General features: G+C 42.9%; 1 protein-coding gene across 6 annotated transcripts in view; it reads left to right on the plus strand.

Annotated features, from left to right (window-relative positions):
• Bpnt1 (3'(2'), 5'-bisphosphate nucleotidase 1) overlaps positions 1 to 9,582 on the plus strand; it is a 26,029-nt gene extending 16,447 nt beyond the window's left edge. For all 6 annotated transcript variants that reach the window (XM_029560462.1, XM_008826792.3, XM_008826793.3 and 3 more), the window contains 4 exons: positions 821 to 912; positions 4,783 to 4,980; positions 7,803 to 7,908; positions 8,967 to 9,582. In XM_029560462.1, coding sequence (XP_029416322.1) covers positions 821 to 912; positions 4,783 to 4,980; positions 7,803 to 7,908; positions 8,967 to 9,115 — 545 coding nt within the window. In that variant the 3' untranslated portion in view covers positions 9,116 to 9,582. The remainder of the gene's footprint in view (positions 1 to 820; positions 913 to 4,782; positions 4,981 to 7,802; positions 7,909 to 8,966) is intronic.
• Positions 9,583 to 16,762: the final 7,180 nt, after the last annotated feature.

Consider the following 16,762-nt stretch of genomic DNA (forward strand, 5'->3'; position numbering starts at 1 on the left):
TGAGTGTGTGTGTGTGTGTGTGTGTGTGTGTGTGTGTGTGTGTGTGTGTGATTGTGCTTATGCACGATGTGTATTTACCAAAGCATCTCTATATCCACACAGGAAACAGGAAAGTTCTAGACAGCTCCAATGTTTCTAAGAGAATGTAGAAAGCTTATTTGGTTCCTGACGTCCACCCTTGAGGTTTTGATTAACCAGTAGCTCCAGGAAGAAGCTGAGTTCCACATGTTACATTGATTCTAGTTCATGCCAATGCTTTATGCACGATGTGTATTTACCAAAGCATCTCTATATCCACACAGGAAACAGGAAAGTTCTAGACAGCTCCAATGTTTCTAAGAGAATGTAGAAAGCTTATTTGGTTCCTGACGTCCACCCTTGAGGTTTTGATTAACCAGTAGCTCCAGGAAGAAGCTGAGTTCCACATGTTACATTGATTCTAGTTCATGCCAATGCTTTGAGAAGCCTGCTGGAGGCCTGAAATGTAGGTCTAGAGAGTAATTTAGGAATACGGATTTGATTGAGAGGGTCAGAGTACATTGGAAGGGGCAGGAGGAGTCAAATAATGGCTGTGACCTTATGGCTTTAATTGTTTTGCACACTATACTATGGAGACCATAGTTCTGGCTAACAGTTCAGTTGAGTGTTTCTGTCTCTGGTCAGCTCTGTTACAGTTTGTGTATTTTGCCACAAGTAGGATTGATTATGGGTGAGTCATTGCAAATACCTTACCTTTACTGCAGAAATAACCGGTAACAATTGATGTACTGGTGGTAAGTCATAATGTGAAAAATTTACATCATGGAGTTCTTCTTCTTAGGTCTTCTTGACAATGTAACGGTTCTTATTGGGATCGCGTATGAAGGAAAAGCCATAGCGGGCATTATTAACCAACCATATTACAACTACCAGGTATTACGACCCATGATTCAAAACTAGATACATAATTATAATATCATATAAATCAGATGCCATCTAATCTAGTGGTTTCTAGCTTGATTGCACTTTTCAAAATGTAGATTCCCAGGGGTTTATTTGGCCTATTGAATAGAACCCTCTGTGCGTATTGGGCCCAGGAATGTAGATGTGGGTACATAGGCTGTATGCATTCTATTTTTGATGTATTTATGATTCAGTTACAAAAGTTGGGAAATGACCAATGTGGTTCTTGATTAGCTTGGTCATCAAGACACCTGACTCACAAGTAGTTCTTGACACACACTGAAGAAATGAACCATGTCAGCTGAGAAAAGATGCTAGCCGTGTTGTTAGCCAAGTGACGCTGCGTGGTGCTGGAGTCACAGTTGATAGTGTTAAGCTAAATGTGCTCTCGGGCTCTTTTCTTTGACTTTGTGTCTTCCAAACTTCTTTGACTTCCTCTCGTACTTCAAAGACACTGTCTCCTTAGAAAGAAAAGACTGATGTCATTTTAGAGCAAGAATAGAGCATTAAATTTTAATGGAAATATTGAAATAAAATATTTAAAGTTTTTATCTTAATGCAAACTCGAACTTTGGCAAACAAAGTAACTTGAGTAGGGATCATTTCTGAATTTCTGATTCAAGAACAGTCTTAGTTTTTAGTTCTAATGTAAATGTGTTTATCCTGATGCTTATATGATTAGAAATGAAATGTGTTTCCTGGGACTTACCAGAGCAGTTCGACATTATTAGGAGAGGCATCCCAAAGTGCTCGAGTGCTCACAATTCTTAGGATATAGCTTTAGTGTTTACATAGTGGTACTTTAACACTATTCCTTAAAAGAGGGGCATTTAATTCATAGAAAAAAATGTAATGCATGGCCCCTTTCATCAAAAATGGGGTGTAAATGCTTCAGAATTGTTAATAATTTTCATCCCTTATTTCTGAGATCAGAAAAATTGCATTCATTTTCCGCAGAAGAGTGGAAAACAGAAGTTAAGGGAGCACAGGCGTGAAGCTACAGTGAGAGAACAGCTAGGGAAGCAGAGGGAGCACTGCGCCCCGTCCGTCCCGGGACCCTCCTTCTTTTCTCTTCCTGAGCTGTGCTCTCCTCACCCTCTTTTCCTTCTGCTTACGTCGCTGAATTTGTTCCAAGTACAAGTAAAACAGCAGCTGTGTTGGTGCTTAAGGCTGAAGATTTCATAGTCGTGTTTTGTTTGTTTGTTTTGTTGTTGTTTGGGGTTTTTTTGGTGTTTCTGAGACAGGGTCTCCCTGTAGCCCCAGCTGATCTGATACTCACTATGAGACCAGGCTGGCCTTGAACTCACAGAGATCTGCCTGCCTCCGCCTCTCAAGTGCTCGGTTAAGGGCATGTGCCATCATGCCTGACTTCATAATCATCTTAATAATAGCTAAAGTGTATCAAAAGCTTAAGAGCTTACTGTGCTGTCAGGCTCAAGGGACTCACATGCATTATCTCTTTTAACTCTCACCACACCTCCCTAAGGAAACTGTATCTCCATGAAGAAAAGGAGGGCTAGCTGGAGGCATGGCTTAGCAGTTACGAGCACTGGTTGCTCTTGCAGAAGACCCAGGTTTGAATCCCAGCACCTACATGGTGGCTAACGACTGACCATAGCTCCCGTCCAGGGGAGCTGATGTCCTCTTCTGACCTCCATGGGCAGTGGGCATTGTATGACGCAGGTACACTTACATGCTTTTTTCATTAAAAAAAAAAAAACAGAAAAGGAGGAGCTGGAGAGATGACTCCGTAGTTAAGAGCAATTACTGCTCCTCCAGAGGATCTATGTGTGTTCCCAGAGCCCACATCAGACAACTCACAGTGCCCATAATTCCAGCTCCAGGGTGACCTGATACCTCTCTCCTCTATGGGCATTTGCACTCATATGCACATACCCACACAGCACACCCATACATACATATAATTAAAAATAATAAAAATCTTTAAAAAGAAGGAAAGGATATGAGCTGGGCCTTTGGTACAGGTAGTCAGGGAATTGAAGCAGGAGAATTGCCTGAGCTACAGAGCTCCCTTCCCTTCATAGTCATTCACAGAGGGAGTATGATCTGTCCTTTTTTTTTGAGATAGGCTCTCATTGTTTCCCATGCTGGCCTTGAATTCACTCTGTAGCCCAGGCTGACCTTGAGCTGGTGATCCTCCTGGTTCCACCTCCTAAGTGCTGAATTACAAGCGTGCTCCAGCACCCTTTGCAGGAATCCCACTTTGTAGGGGACCTGAATCCACTTTCCCTCCAAGACTAAGTGCAGAGCTAAACAGAGTTCTTGGGAACATGGAATTAGTCACAACAGTCAAGCAAATGCCTCCTGAGCACTAACAGCCACTGTGAGTATAGTCAGGAGGGAGCAGAGGAAGCACGCCAGCATCCCAAGCACCCGGTACTTGGTTTCGGTTCTTCTGTTGCTTCGTGGCAGAAGGTACAGGTAGGAGGCAGCCTCTGCCAGGATTGCCTCTCTGTGAAGAGTGCTTCCCAAGACAGCTTGTTTCCAATGACCAGTAATTGCAGGTACGAGGAGGCCTGGCGTTTGGTTCTGGTTTGGGGCCATGCAGGACCTGTTGAAGCTCTAGAGCTTCCCGAGGTAGCCTTGGGAGCTATGGCCTAGCTGCTCATTTTCCCCTCTGCCCACACCTATTTCCTTCCATGGCATTGATCCCACACATAACTCCTTAACAACCATCCCCCTGCCTCAGACTCTGCTTCTAGCCTGCAGCACCAGTGTATTGTTACTCTGACAGCACTAGTGCATGGCTCTAGGACAAAGAAGTCTGTGAGTTTGAAAACATTTGGACAAGCCAGCTCAAGGTAGCCCAATCCCAACTTTGATGGACAGAGTGGTCCAACCCACTGGAGAGGCTAAGGTGGGAGATTCCTTTCAAAGCCATGCAGGGTTACATAGTAAGACCCCATCTCAAAAACAAAACAAAGCAAAACAAAATGAAAGCAGCTTTGAACACAGATGACCTGGTTTTGGTTAGGAACTTCTTAGAGTCCCAGACCAGTTTATTAATCATTTCAAATCTCATTTTTCTCATTTTTAAGGATTATATCACCTACTTCCTGGGGCTGCTCTGAGAATTGAATGAGAGAATGCATGAATAAAAAAACCTAGTGTGTGCTCTCCCCCATCCTGTTGAGTAAAGTACATGCCTAGTTTTAATATCGGCTTCCAGTATTAATGTATTGTGACAGCTTTAGACTTGTAATTTTAGCATTAGTTTTGCTTTTTCCTGAAATAGTTCTATGTGAGATGTCTTCTTGTAGCAACATGGCTGGAAAGTCTTTGAGCTCTGCAAAAGAAAATACAGATTCTAAGATTGAGTTCTCATTGTCATTTTACTGGTACAGCTGTCTGCACTGTCCGCCACCTCCTTCGGTATGGGCCTCTTCAGTTGCTCTGTCTCTATAGCAACCAAATGCATTCTCACCAAGTAACACGGCTCCCACTGTTCTTGAATCCTGAAATGTAGGATGTAGTTCCAGGACATTTCCTGGAATTTTAATATCTTTAAACATGACTATTGTCAGTATAACAAACAGATCATTGAATGATTCCAAAAGAAACAGCAATCAGGGTATGTTTCCTTTTCAGAGGACTCAAGAGTTTCCATCCTTTGAAACTATTAACCAAAACTACTGATTTTCAGGACAAGTTCTTAGTCATAGTTATTGTTCTTACATTTCTTATAGTACTGTTCTTGTATTTTATGACATCCTGAACATGGTAACTGTAACTAAATATAACCAATTGCCTGTCCCCCTTACGCTGACATCTTTCTCTCAGTGATGATGATCTTTGTTGTTGTTTTGCCCCTTCACACAGGCAGGACCAGACGCTGTGTTGGGGAGGACCATCTGGGGTATTTTGGGTCTAGGTGCCTTTGGGTTTCAGCTGAAGGAAGCTCCTGCTGGAAAGCACATTATCACCACTACCAGATCCCACAGCAACAAGTTGGTCACGGACTGTATTATGGCTATGAATCCCGATGATGTGCTGCGAGTGGGAGGGGCAGGAAATAAGGTGGGAAACTCCTGTCGTCAGCTCTGGCGTGTACTGTCATTGGATGGAATGCTGAGCTTGTTAAAATGTGAACTACATCAGTCTGGGTGGTGTAGGCCCGCACTCCCCGTTACTCAGGGGACAGAAACAGGAAGACAAAAATTAAGATTTTCTGGGCAACTTAGCCCCTATCTCTCAAAATAAGAAGTATGAAAAGGACCGAGGGTGTGGCTCAGTGGTAGGGCCCTTGCTGAGTAAAGCCCTGAGTTCAGTCTCCAATACATTTATTTAAAAAAAGTGAAAATAGAATGTAAGGGAAGAGGTTAAACATTACAATTTTCCACTAAAATTGCATTTAAATTTGTAGAAGAAATTTAAGGCCCAAGAGTTGGAACTGTGTTTCAATTACACAACTCAGATTTATCATGCACAAGACCCTGGTTGGATCCCAGCATGATCCAGAAGGAGACAAGGTTGAAAGTTCCAGTCTTTTTTATCTGGAATAGTACTAGCCCTTGCTTCTTGCCAAGGAGCTTAATTCCCAAGATCCGTCCTGGATTTGTTTCTGTACCTTTCCCCATAGACTCTGAGCACGGTCTGCCCAGGACTTCCCTGGCTGCTTCCCTTATTTCTTCCAAGCCTCCAACCTCCCAAGTGCATTGTGAAATGGGACAGAACTTGATTTTCTCCCTAGCCTTGATCTCGTCTCATCTGATCGTCCCCCAGATACCATCAAGTGACAGCCTCAGCCATTTCAAATTCATCATGTCCAGTTGGACCTCATGGCCCTTCTACTCACCAGAGGTGCTCCCTGTTGATGCCGCCATTTTGTAATTGTCTAGCCAGATACTGAGTCTCCTTCCTTCCTCACATCCTCTCAGTCTGGCACTACTTACCTCTTAATCCTTAATCCTTCCCTGATGTCTCTCCTTTGTCTGTCTTTTTAAAAATAATTTATTTACTATTTTTTAATTTTATGTGTATGAGTGTATTGCCTGCATGTATGTTGAGTGCATTTGTGTGTGGAATGCCCATTGAGGTCAGAAGAGGGCATCAGATCCCCTGGAACTGGAGTAATGAACAGTTGTTAGCTACTATGTGGGTGCTGGGATTTGAACCCAGGTCCTCTGGAAGGGTAGTCAGTGCTTTTAATCATGGAGCCATCTCTCCAGTCCCCTTTTGTCTATCTTTTGGCCATTTGAGACCTATCACCGTCCCTCACTCTACCTTATAGCCGGTTGAGACCTGTTGCTGTCCCTTACTCAGACTACTGCTGTAGCTTCCAAACTAGTCTCCCCATTCAGTCCAGTTTTCATGAATGCCAATACAGCATTTAAAATTGCAAAATGCAGCCAGGCACGGTGATGTATGCCTATCCTAGCACTGGGAGTTGGAGGCAGAAAGATTGGGAATTCTAAGTCATCCTTGGCTATATAACAGGTTTGAGGCCAGCCTGGACTACAGCAGACCCTCTTTCAAAGAAGCCAAATAATAAGAGTAATAATAATAGTTCAATTTTAGTAGTGAAAGGAGAAACAGATATGATTCTGAAGATTTATGGAAGTACTTGCTAGGCTAGCCAGCACTGCACAGCTGTTAGGACTTAGCTATACATTATAGTTATGTTTCTGTTTTGAATTTACCCCTTATTTAATAATGGCCATTTGGGGGGATCTTTTTGAGACAGGGTCTCCCTGTAGCCCCAGCTGGCCTGGAACTCACTTTATAGAGCAGGCTGTCCTGGAACTCAGAGACCTGCCTACTTCTGCCTCCTGAGTGCTCGGACTAAAGGTGTGCACCACTACTCCTAGCTTATAAATATGTATACTTACATAGTAAGAAAGGAAAACAGGCTGGAGAGATGGCTCAGCGGTTAAGAACACTGACTGTTCTTGCAGAAGACCTGGCTTTGAATCCCAGCACCCACATGGCAGCTAACAACTGTCTAACTCCAGTCCCAGGGGATCTAACAGCATCTTCCGTCCTCTGCATGACACGGGTACACTTACTTACATGCAGGCATAACACTCATACACATAAAATAAAAATAATAAATAAAATATTTTTTAAAAAACGGAAAACAATATGAATAGGAAAACTTGATCTAGGAATTGGAGAGATGACTCAGCAGATTAAAAAAACCTTTGATGCTCTTGCGGAGGATCCGGGTTCCATTCTAGCACAACATGACAGCATACAACCACCTTTAACTCCAGTTCCAGAGACTCTGGTGCCTTCTTCTGATCTCACCGGGTACCAGGCCTGCACATGGTACATATACATACATGCAGGAAAACACTCATCCACAAAAAAATTAAATAAATCTTAAATAAATGAATGAGTAAATAATTTTTAAAAATAAAAAAGAGGGGCTAGAGAGATGACTCGGTGGTTAAGAACACTGGCTGTTCTTGCGGAAGACCTGAGTTTGAATCCCAGCACCCACATGGCAGCTAACAACTGTCCATAACTCCAGTTCCGGGGGATCCGACAGCCTCTTCTGTCTTCTGCGGGCATTGCACGACACAGGTGCGCTTACCTATGTATGCAGGCATAACACTCATAAAATAAAAATAATAAATTTTTTTTAATTAAAAAAAAAGAAAACTGGACCTAACTTGGACTGTGCAGCTAATTTAGATATGTCATTATAACTTATTTGCTTGGCATTTTCCCCTTCAAATTGTCCTGTATTTTGTTTCTTCATAATACTGGTATGATTTAAGGCTTTATTCTAAGTAAGTCTGAGAAGATGACATGTCCTCAATGGAAATACCAGTTTTTCCTATTGGTACCTGAGCCATTTCATGGAAGGAGGATAATTATTGTTTTTAACCTTGCAGATCATTCAGCTGATTGAAGGCAAAGCCTCTGCTTATGTGTTTGCAAGTCCTGGATGTAAGAAATGGGATACTTGTGCTCCAGAAGTTATCTTACATGCTGTGGGAGGTTAGTCCATTTTTCCTTAGAAAATTTTGGTATTTATGCTCAGGCATTGTATTTCAATAACATTCATTCCCTAGCCTCCTAGGATACAAAAGCCTAGCAGTGATCCATCCCAAACTCCTCATTTACACACCAGCAAGGAGATTTTCCATGAACTTATTTTTCTTTAATTTATTGTCTTTGTGGGGGTTGATCTTCATGTAGTCAATTTAACCCTTATTTATTTATGGTTTTAATTGTTTTGTTTTGCTTTGTTTTGTTGAGACACAGTCTCGCTGTATCTCTGGCTCAGAACGCATTATGTAGCTCAGGCTGGCCTTGAATTTTTAGCAATCTTCCTGCCTCAGTCTTCTGAGGGCTGGGATTATGGGCATGTGCCACCACACTAAGCTGCTTTTCATTCTCCTAGAAGTTTTGTTTTGTTTTGTTTTGTTTTGAGACACGGTCTCCCTGTAGTCCCAGCTGGCCTGGAACTTACTATGTAGACCAGGCTGGCCTTGAACTTGCCGAGATTCACCTGCCTCTGCCTCCCAAGTGCTGGGATTAATGGCACACACCACCACACCCGGCTTGATTCTCCTAGAATTTTTTTTATTAGAAAGTAAAATATTTACCACAAGCATCACCTTGAGGTCCCTTAGGCCACTCTGATACCAGTGCTAAAGACTATAGAGGTAGAAAGTTTTAAAAACGGACTGATGGAGCTGGAGAGATGGTTCAGTGGTTACGAGTACTGGCTGCTCTTGCGAGGATGTGGCTTCAGTTCCCATCACCCACATGGCAGCTCACAACTGTCTATAACTCTAGTTCTAGGAGATCCAATGCCCTCTTCTGGCCTCCACAGGCACTGCACAGCATGATTGTACTTATATACATACAAGCAAAGTATTCATATGCATAAAATTAAATAAATCAAAAAAATCTTTTAAAATAAGCACAGTGGGTTAAGGTGTAGCTCAGTAGTAAAAAGTGCTTAATATGTGCCCTAGGGTCTGAAAGACAGACCCTTGAAACATCCTGATCCAGTCAGCTGTTAACTTAGAATGATGTTTCTCCTCCAGGGACGTTGACAGACATTCATGGGAACGCCCTCCAGTACAGTAAGGAGGTGAAACACATGAATTCTGCAGGAGTCCTGGCCGCACTGAGAAACTACGAGTACTATGCAAGCTGTGTTCCAGAGTCTGTCAAGAACGCACTTGTTCCGTGAAGGAACAGCTCGTTTCCTTACCCAGGAGGACTTGATTCTCAGTTACACACCTTAGAATCGATTGAACAAATCAGAGTTCCACCTTCATCCATCATTGATCAATGATTTATATTAGTAATTAGGGATAGAAAATAGTATAAAGAATTTCAGTTTATTGTAGTCTAATCCTCTTAGGACTTAGGTATATAAAAAATGTTGTCTTTTCTCCTGTTTAAAAACAAAAGGCCAGGTCTGGTGGCACATGCCTGTAATCATAGCTATTCTGATGGTTGAGCGAGGAGAATTGCTTGAGCCCAGGGCTCAAGACCAGTCTCAGCTACATAGCAAGATGTTGCCTTTTAAGAAAAAAATGTAGTTTTATTAATTAATCAGCCAGACCATTTGTTTTGACATCTGGAGAATTTTTAACCCAGTGTCTTAAATTTTCTTGTTTTTATGTGCAGACATGAAAAAAGGATTAGCTCCAACTGCCTGTCAGGTCATTTGTATAAATCAACATTCCTGCTTATAAGTCAGATTTCTTCCGGGCACAGAATCTCAAGTTGTTCCAGAATTTCACACTTGTTTTTCATTGTAATTTTAAAATGTCTTACTCTAATTGTTACTATATAAGATGTCATAAGATGTTATTATTTATGTTGGTAATAGATTTATGGGGAAAGTTTCTTCGTAGATTTCATACTATATACCAGCTTTTTTTTTTTTTTTTTTTTTGTTTTTTTTAATTTTTGTGAAGAACAAAGCAACAGAAAGAGAAGAGCTTGGGACTCATGACTTGTTTCTGTTAACAAAAAAAAACCTGCCTCTGCCTCCCAAGTGCTGGGATTAAAGGCGTGCACCACCATGCCCGGCTTATATACCAGCTTTCTAAAAAACTATTTGAAAATTATAAATATTATGGGGATTAATTTATTCTTGTGGTATTATTAAAAAGGCTTAACTGGAAACGGGTAATTTCCTTTATTCCTTCCAATGGGAGAGTGGAACATACATTATCTGTGATGGTTAACCTTGACCATCTCCTTGACTGGACTTGACTGAGAAGCCCTAGATTAGGAAATAAGTACTGTGTCTCCAGTAAGAATTAACTAAGCCACAGACCAGCTCTGGGCTGGGGGCCTGGATAGCGATCGTGAAAGGGAAAAGAAGAAAGCCAGCTGACACAGGCATTGTCTCTCCCTGTTTCCTGGCTCACCATGATGTGAGCTGCTCGGCTCACCACACACACCCTCCCACCCTGCATGAGCCAATAAACCCATTCTCTCCTAAATCTTTCCCTCAGGCATTTGTCCCAGCAACAGAAAAGGTTTTATTAATTCTTTGAGAATTTCATACATGCAAACAATATATTTTATTCATATTCATCACCAGCTCCCCACTCCTACCAAACTCCTCCCAGGTCCATCCACCCCCACCTCCCAACCCCTCCCAACTTGTCCTTATGTTTTAATAATTCACTGAGTCCAATTTGTGCTGCCCAGATATTCATGAGTGTGGGGCCATCCACTGGAGCATTGGCAATCTACAGGGAATACACCCAAAGAAAACTGATTCTCCCTGCCCAGAAGCCCTCTGCTTATAGCTCCTCAGCTATGGGTGGGAACTCTTGAGTACCTCCGTGTTCCATACTGGAATGTTGACTGACTTGATTTTTCACAAATCTTGTATAGGTAACCACAACTGCTGTGAGTTCATGATCTAGTGGTGTTATCCTGTTCAGGGGACACTGTTTAGCCCCAGTCCTCCCTAACCTCTGTCCATTACAATCTTTAACAGAAAAGTCTATCTAAAAAAAATAAATTTAAGCTCAGGGGGTGGGGGGGTGCACGCCTTTAGTCCCAGCACTCAGGAGGCAGAGGCAGGTAGGTCTCTGTGAGTTCAAGGCCAGCCTGGTCTACATAGCCAGTTCCAGGACACCTGGGGCTACAGGGAGACCCTGTCTCAAAAAAGACCAAAAAATAAAAATAAATAAATTTAGCCAGGCGTGGTACATGCCTTTAATCCTAGCACTTGGGAGGCAGAGGCAGGCGATTCTTTGTGAGTTTGAGGCCAGCCTGGTCTACATAGCAAGTTCCAGGCCAGCTGGGGCTACTGGGAGCCCCTGTTTCAAAAAGACAAAAAAAAAAAAAAAATTGTTTTCTTATTTTTAATTACCGGGAGTGAGATGTGTACATGTGAGTGCAGGTGCCCATAGAGGCCAGAAGAGGGCATTGGATCTCCTGGAGCTAGAGTTAATAGGTGGTTCTGAGCTACCCAATATGGGTGCTGGGAACTGAACTCAGGTCTTTTGCAAGAGCAGTCGCTCTCTTAACTTCAGAGCCATCTCTCCAGCCCCTCAGCCCCTAACAGAAAAGGTGTAACATACTATACTGCTCTGATATTATACCTAGATTTTCACATCTTTTCAACATTAGAGACTGAGCCCAAGGCCTCCTTGTATATACCAGGCCAGTGCTCTACCAACTAAACCATATCCCTGGTCTTGGACTATTTTACTTTCTAGGTCTTTGCTCATTCCTTTAAGTTTGTTTTTGGATAAAGCAAGTGGTTTAAGGTAACAGGAAGTACACCCACTGGGGGTATAGATCCATGATCCAGTGCATGCTTAGCTTGCTCAAGGCGCTGAGTTTCATCCCTAGCACCACAAAGGAAAAGTAGTTCCCTAATCCAGCTGCATATCAGAACCACCTGGTGAGAACTTTCCCAGCACACTGTTGGATTCTGTGTGCTTTGAGAAGGCTACTTTGAGCTTGTGGTGGCAGATGCCTGGAATTGCAGCTACTGGGGAAGCTGATAGGAAAGGACGGAGAGAACACCAGCTGGGCAATGCAGGGAGACACTGTTCTTTAAAACCCAACAGTGCTGCTCTTGGCACTTCCAGAATCGCTGTGTGGGACTCACTGGGATAAATGGCTTTAATTAATTAATTTATGTATTTATTTACTAATTTTTAATTTATGTGTATCAGTGTTATGCCTGCATGTATGTAAGTGTACCAGTGTTGTGCAGTGTCCAGTATGGACAGAAGAGGGTGTCGGATCCCTTGGAACTGGAGTTTCAAAAGGTTGTTAGCCACCGTGTAGGTGCTGGGATTCCAACCCGGGTCTTCTGTAAGAGCAGCCAGTGCTCTTAACCACTGAGCCATCTCTCCAGCCCCGATTTTATTTGTTTATTTTTACAGGACTATCATAGCCTGTAACTCCTGTGATTCTCCTCTTCTGATTTCTTTTCTTTTTAAAAGAAATTATTTGTTTTTAGTTTATGTGTACTAATGTTTTGCCCACATGTATGTAACTGCACCGCATACATGCAGTGCTCACAGAGGCCAGAAGAAGGTGCCAGATCCCCTGGAACTGGAGCTACAGAGGGTTGTGGATGCTGGGCACCCAACCCAAGGCCTCTTCGAGAGCAGCCAGTGCTCTTAAGTACTGAACCATCTCTCCCACCTCCTGATTTTTGGCTCCCTTTCAGTCTTCTTACTTTCTCTTTGTCTGTCCTCAGATGTCACTGTTCCCTGAGACTCTGCTCTGGGCCTAACACTTTTCCAATAGATTATCTAATGCTCCATGTGGCTCCATGTGAGGCCAGCCTGGGCTACAAGGTGAGTTCCAAGCTTTCCAGTGCTACAGAGTACGACTCTGTCTCAAGCAAACAAAACAACAACAAGCACAAAATGTCTGTCTGTTAGAATCTTAAATGTGGCCTGGTATGGTGATACTCAGCTGTAACTGGGACACACCAGATCCTGAGGCAGGAGGATCTTGAGTTTGAGGCCAGCTTTGGCTACATAGTAAGACCCTGTCTCAAACAACAAAACTCAAGCACTCGACCAAGGCCCATTTTGATATGTTTCAGGTTATCTCTCTTGATTGCTTCTAAACAGTTCTTCAGTCTTGCTCACACTGCCTTATTTTACAAACACACACTGATCCTGATAACGGGCAAAGTTTGAAAATCACTGCTTTAATTTGTTTTCTTCACTTATTTTAATCCATTTTTTCCTTGCTGGATCTGTGAACAACGAAATAAACCCAATTAAAAAAAAAAAATCAGGGCTGGAGAGATGCTCAGTGGTTAAGAGCACTGGCTCTTGCAGAGGACCTGGGTTCAGTTCCCAGCACCCACATGACAGTTAACAACAATGTGTAAATTGAGTTCCAGAGGAGCTAATGCCCTCTCTTGGCTCCCATAAGCATTGCATGACACAGGTGCACTTACATGCAGGCAAAACATTCATACACATAAAAATAATTTTTAAAAATCTTGGGCTGGAGTGATAGCTCAGTGGTTAAGAACATTTGCTGTTCTTGTAGAGGACCCAAGTTCGTCCCAAGGACCCACGTAAGGCAACTCACAACTGCCTTTTAACTCCGGTCCCAGGGGATCCAACACCCTCTTCTGCCTCTGTGGGTAATACCCCCATGCACATGTGCACACATACACATTAATAAATTTTTTTTAAAATCTGGGGTTGGGGCTGGGCGTGGTGGTGCATGCCTTTAGTCCCAGCACTCAGGAGGCAGTGGCAGGCAGATCTCTGAGTTTGAGGCCAGCTTGGTCTGCATAGTGAGTTCCAGGACAGCTGCTACTACAGGGAGACCCTGTCTCAGAAAGATCAAAAAAAAAAAAAAAAATCTGGGGTTGGGGCTGTAGCTCAGATGCTAGCATACACAGGCCCTGGGCTCATGAAAAAAAAAAAAAATCTCAGTGAAAGATGAAATATGTTTCCTGCAGTGTTCTGTATGAAAGCCAGACTTATGCAAATGAGATTCTTGGGGGGGGTATCTTCATTCTTGCTGCTGCATGAGTTCCCATTAGTGCTTCCTGTCACTATGTAGACCAGGCTGGCCTTGAACTTAGAGATCCACTTGCCTCTGCCTCCAGAGGGCTGGGACTAAAGGCGTGCGCCACCCCCACCCCCTCCACCCCCGCTTAAAATTTATTTATTTATTTGTTTGTTTGTTTGTTTTTGGTCTTTTTGAGGCAGAGTCTCTCTGTAGCCCCAGCTGTCCTAGAACTCACTATGTAGACCAGGCTGGCCTTGAACTCACAGAGATCCATCTGCCTCTGCCTCCCAAGTGCTGGGATTAAAGTCATGTGCAAACCTCCCCCCACAATTTATTTTTTTAGAATATTCTGTTAAAGACTGTAAGGGACAGAGGTTAGGGAGGACTGGGGCTAAACAGTGTCCCCTGAACAGGACAAGACCACTAGACCATGAACTCACAGCAGCTGTGGTTGCCTAGACAAGATTTGTGAAAAATCAAGTCAGTTGACACGTGTGCCACCATGCCTTTTCAGCTTCTTTTCTTATACAGCCCAAGCCCACCTGCCCAGGGATGGCATCACTCAGAGTGAGCTGGGCCCTTCCTATCAACAATTCAGAAAAGGTCCCACAGACATGCCCACAGGCCAGTGTGATTGAGGAAATTCCTCAGTTGAGGTTCCTTCTTCCCAGGTGACTCCAGTTGGTGTCAAGTTGACAAACATTAATCAACACACTCCCCAGGGTCACTGCAGTAACATCCTGGGCTAGTCTGCCTGGCTGTAACTGCTATAACACACCTATCACAACATCTGCAAAGGGCTTTTTCAACAATCAAGGTGCCTCTATCCAAAGTCTATTGTGGCTGTGTTTTTGCCTTCAGGAGAAAATTGAAGTTTTGTTTTGATTTTTTAAAAAAATATTTTATTTATTATTATTTTTTAGCAGATCATAGGGTAGGAGTTATTTACAGAAGAATGAGCACCCGACATTTACGGCTGCATCATAAAGTCCACACTCAAATACAGATCCTGTGAAAATTGAAGTTTCTTAGAAAATATTTATTTTTATTTTGTATGTATGAGTGTTCTCCTTGCATGTATGTACCTGCACCCATGTCATGCAATTCTCAAAGAGGCCAGAAGAGGGTGCTGGATCCCCTGGAACTGGAGTTATAAACAGTTGTTAGCAGCCATGTGGGTGCTGGGAATTGAATCAGAGCCCTCTGGAAGAACAGATGTTTTTAACCACTGAGCCATCTCTTCAGTCCCACAACTGAAGTTCTTTATAATGGTGTGTGGAGTTCATCTCTGTCCAGCATCAACTCTGATTACCATACCATAGCCATACCCAACCATTTGAAGTCTACCCCCAAGACAAGACCCTCCATTCATCAACAAATACTCTTTCAGCACTTAGTGTACTTGGGCATTCAATACAGATACTGACCATTCATCAGTGGAGGTAGCCCTGACTGGAAGTCTGTTCCTGTGTTGAGTTCCTGTTCTTCTGACACTAGTAAATCATTGTGTTAACTCCTCTAAAAGAAATTGCTTAGGGAAGTACTAGAAGCAAGTGGGGTGCAGCTGGAGAGCTGGAAGGGAATTTTTTCTGCATGAAGGAAGGATGTCTTCCCTGCAGAGGTGATGTCTGAGCTGAGAACAAGACAAAGTAGTAGTTTAGTCATGCTTTGAGTTGAGATTTCTTGTGGGAATAGCAAGCATGTCTCTGAGAAGGAAAGGAAACAGAAAGGCAGCCACAATGGCTAGAGTAAAACAAGAGAAAGAATATGAAATGAGGTTGGCGGGGCTGGAGAGATGGCTCAGTGGTTAAGAGCACTGGCTGCTCTTGCAGGTGACCAGGGTTCTATTCCCAGCACCCACATGGAGGCTAACAATAGTCTGTAACTCCAGTTCCAGGGGAATCTTGATTCCCTCTTCTGACCTCTGATGGTATTGCACAACACGGGTGGATGCACTTACATATATGCAGGCAATACACTCGTGCACATAAAATAAAAATAATTTTTTTAAAAAAGAGAAAACAAAGCAAGACAAAACAAAAAACAGATACTTTTGCCAACTCTGTAGGCTGGCTGTATATAAAAATAGCCATCTTCTTTAGTGAGTTCTGCGGGAAGGATGTGTACAAGTAACTACTCAGTAGTGCGTGAGACATTCCAGTTTCCCTAATGCAAACAGGGACACATTAGAGAAGCTAGGAGAAAGTGGGGGTGGAGATGTGCTGGCTTCTAGAATCAGTCCTGGTCCCTGGAGCTTGAACATCGGTCCTTCTTAAATGTCTGGGGCAAAGACCAAAAAAAAAAATACTATTTACATCACAGCGTTTACTATTTACCCTCACAGTGCTAGTGAGAGGCAGTGGGGGTGGGGGCTTTTTCTCCTCTTGTTTTTCCTTGTCTTTTTTTCTTTTAGTCTTTTTGAGACAGGGTCTCCCTGTAGTCCTAGCCTGGAACTTACTATGTAGACCAGGCTAACCTTGAACTCACAAAGATCCGCCTGCCTCTGCTTCTCCAGTGCTGGGACTAAAGGCATTCACCACCAGGCCTGGCTTCTTCCCTTTCAAACCTGCCTCCCAGCTGCTGGGATTACAGAATCACCTCTGGCTTCCAAGTAATTCTTTTGGGAAAAAAAAAACAACAACCCTGAAGCTTCCTCGTTTCCCAGTGTAACCCATCAACTTTGTGTGGGTTTTTTTCAAGGTTTTTTTCCTACTATTTATTAACACCGTTCCCATCAGGGGGTGGGAGATTTTACACCCTTTCTCCCATGAGAAATTAGTCTCAGGATTCCACTTCCTTCGCTTTATGATTTTTAAAAAATAAACATTCTTTTAGAGATTATTTTTAAATTTTATTTTTA

Source organism: Nannospalax galili, unplaced genomic scaffold (assembly GCF_000622305.1).
Source record: "Nannospalax galili isolate Female #2095 unplaced genomic scaffold, S.galili_v1.0 scaffold592, whole genome shotgun sequence".
Taxonomy (NCBI): domain Eukaryota; kingdom Metazoa; phylum Chordata; class Mammalia; order Rodentia; family Spalacidae; genus Nannospalax; species Nannospalax galili.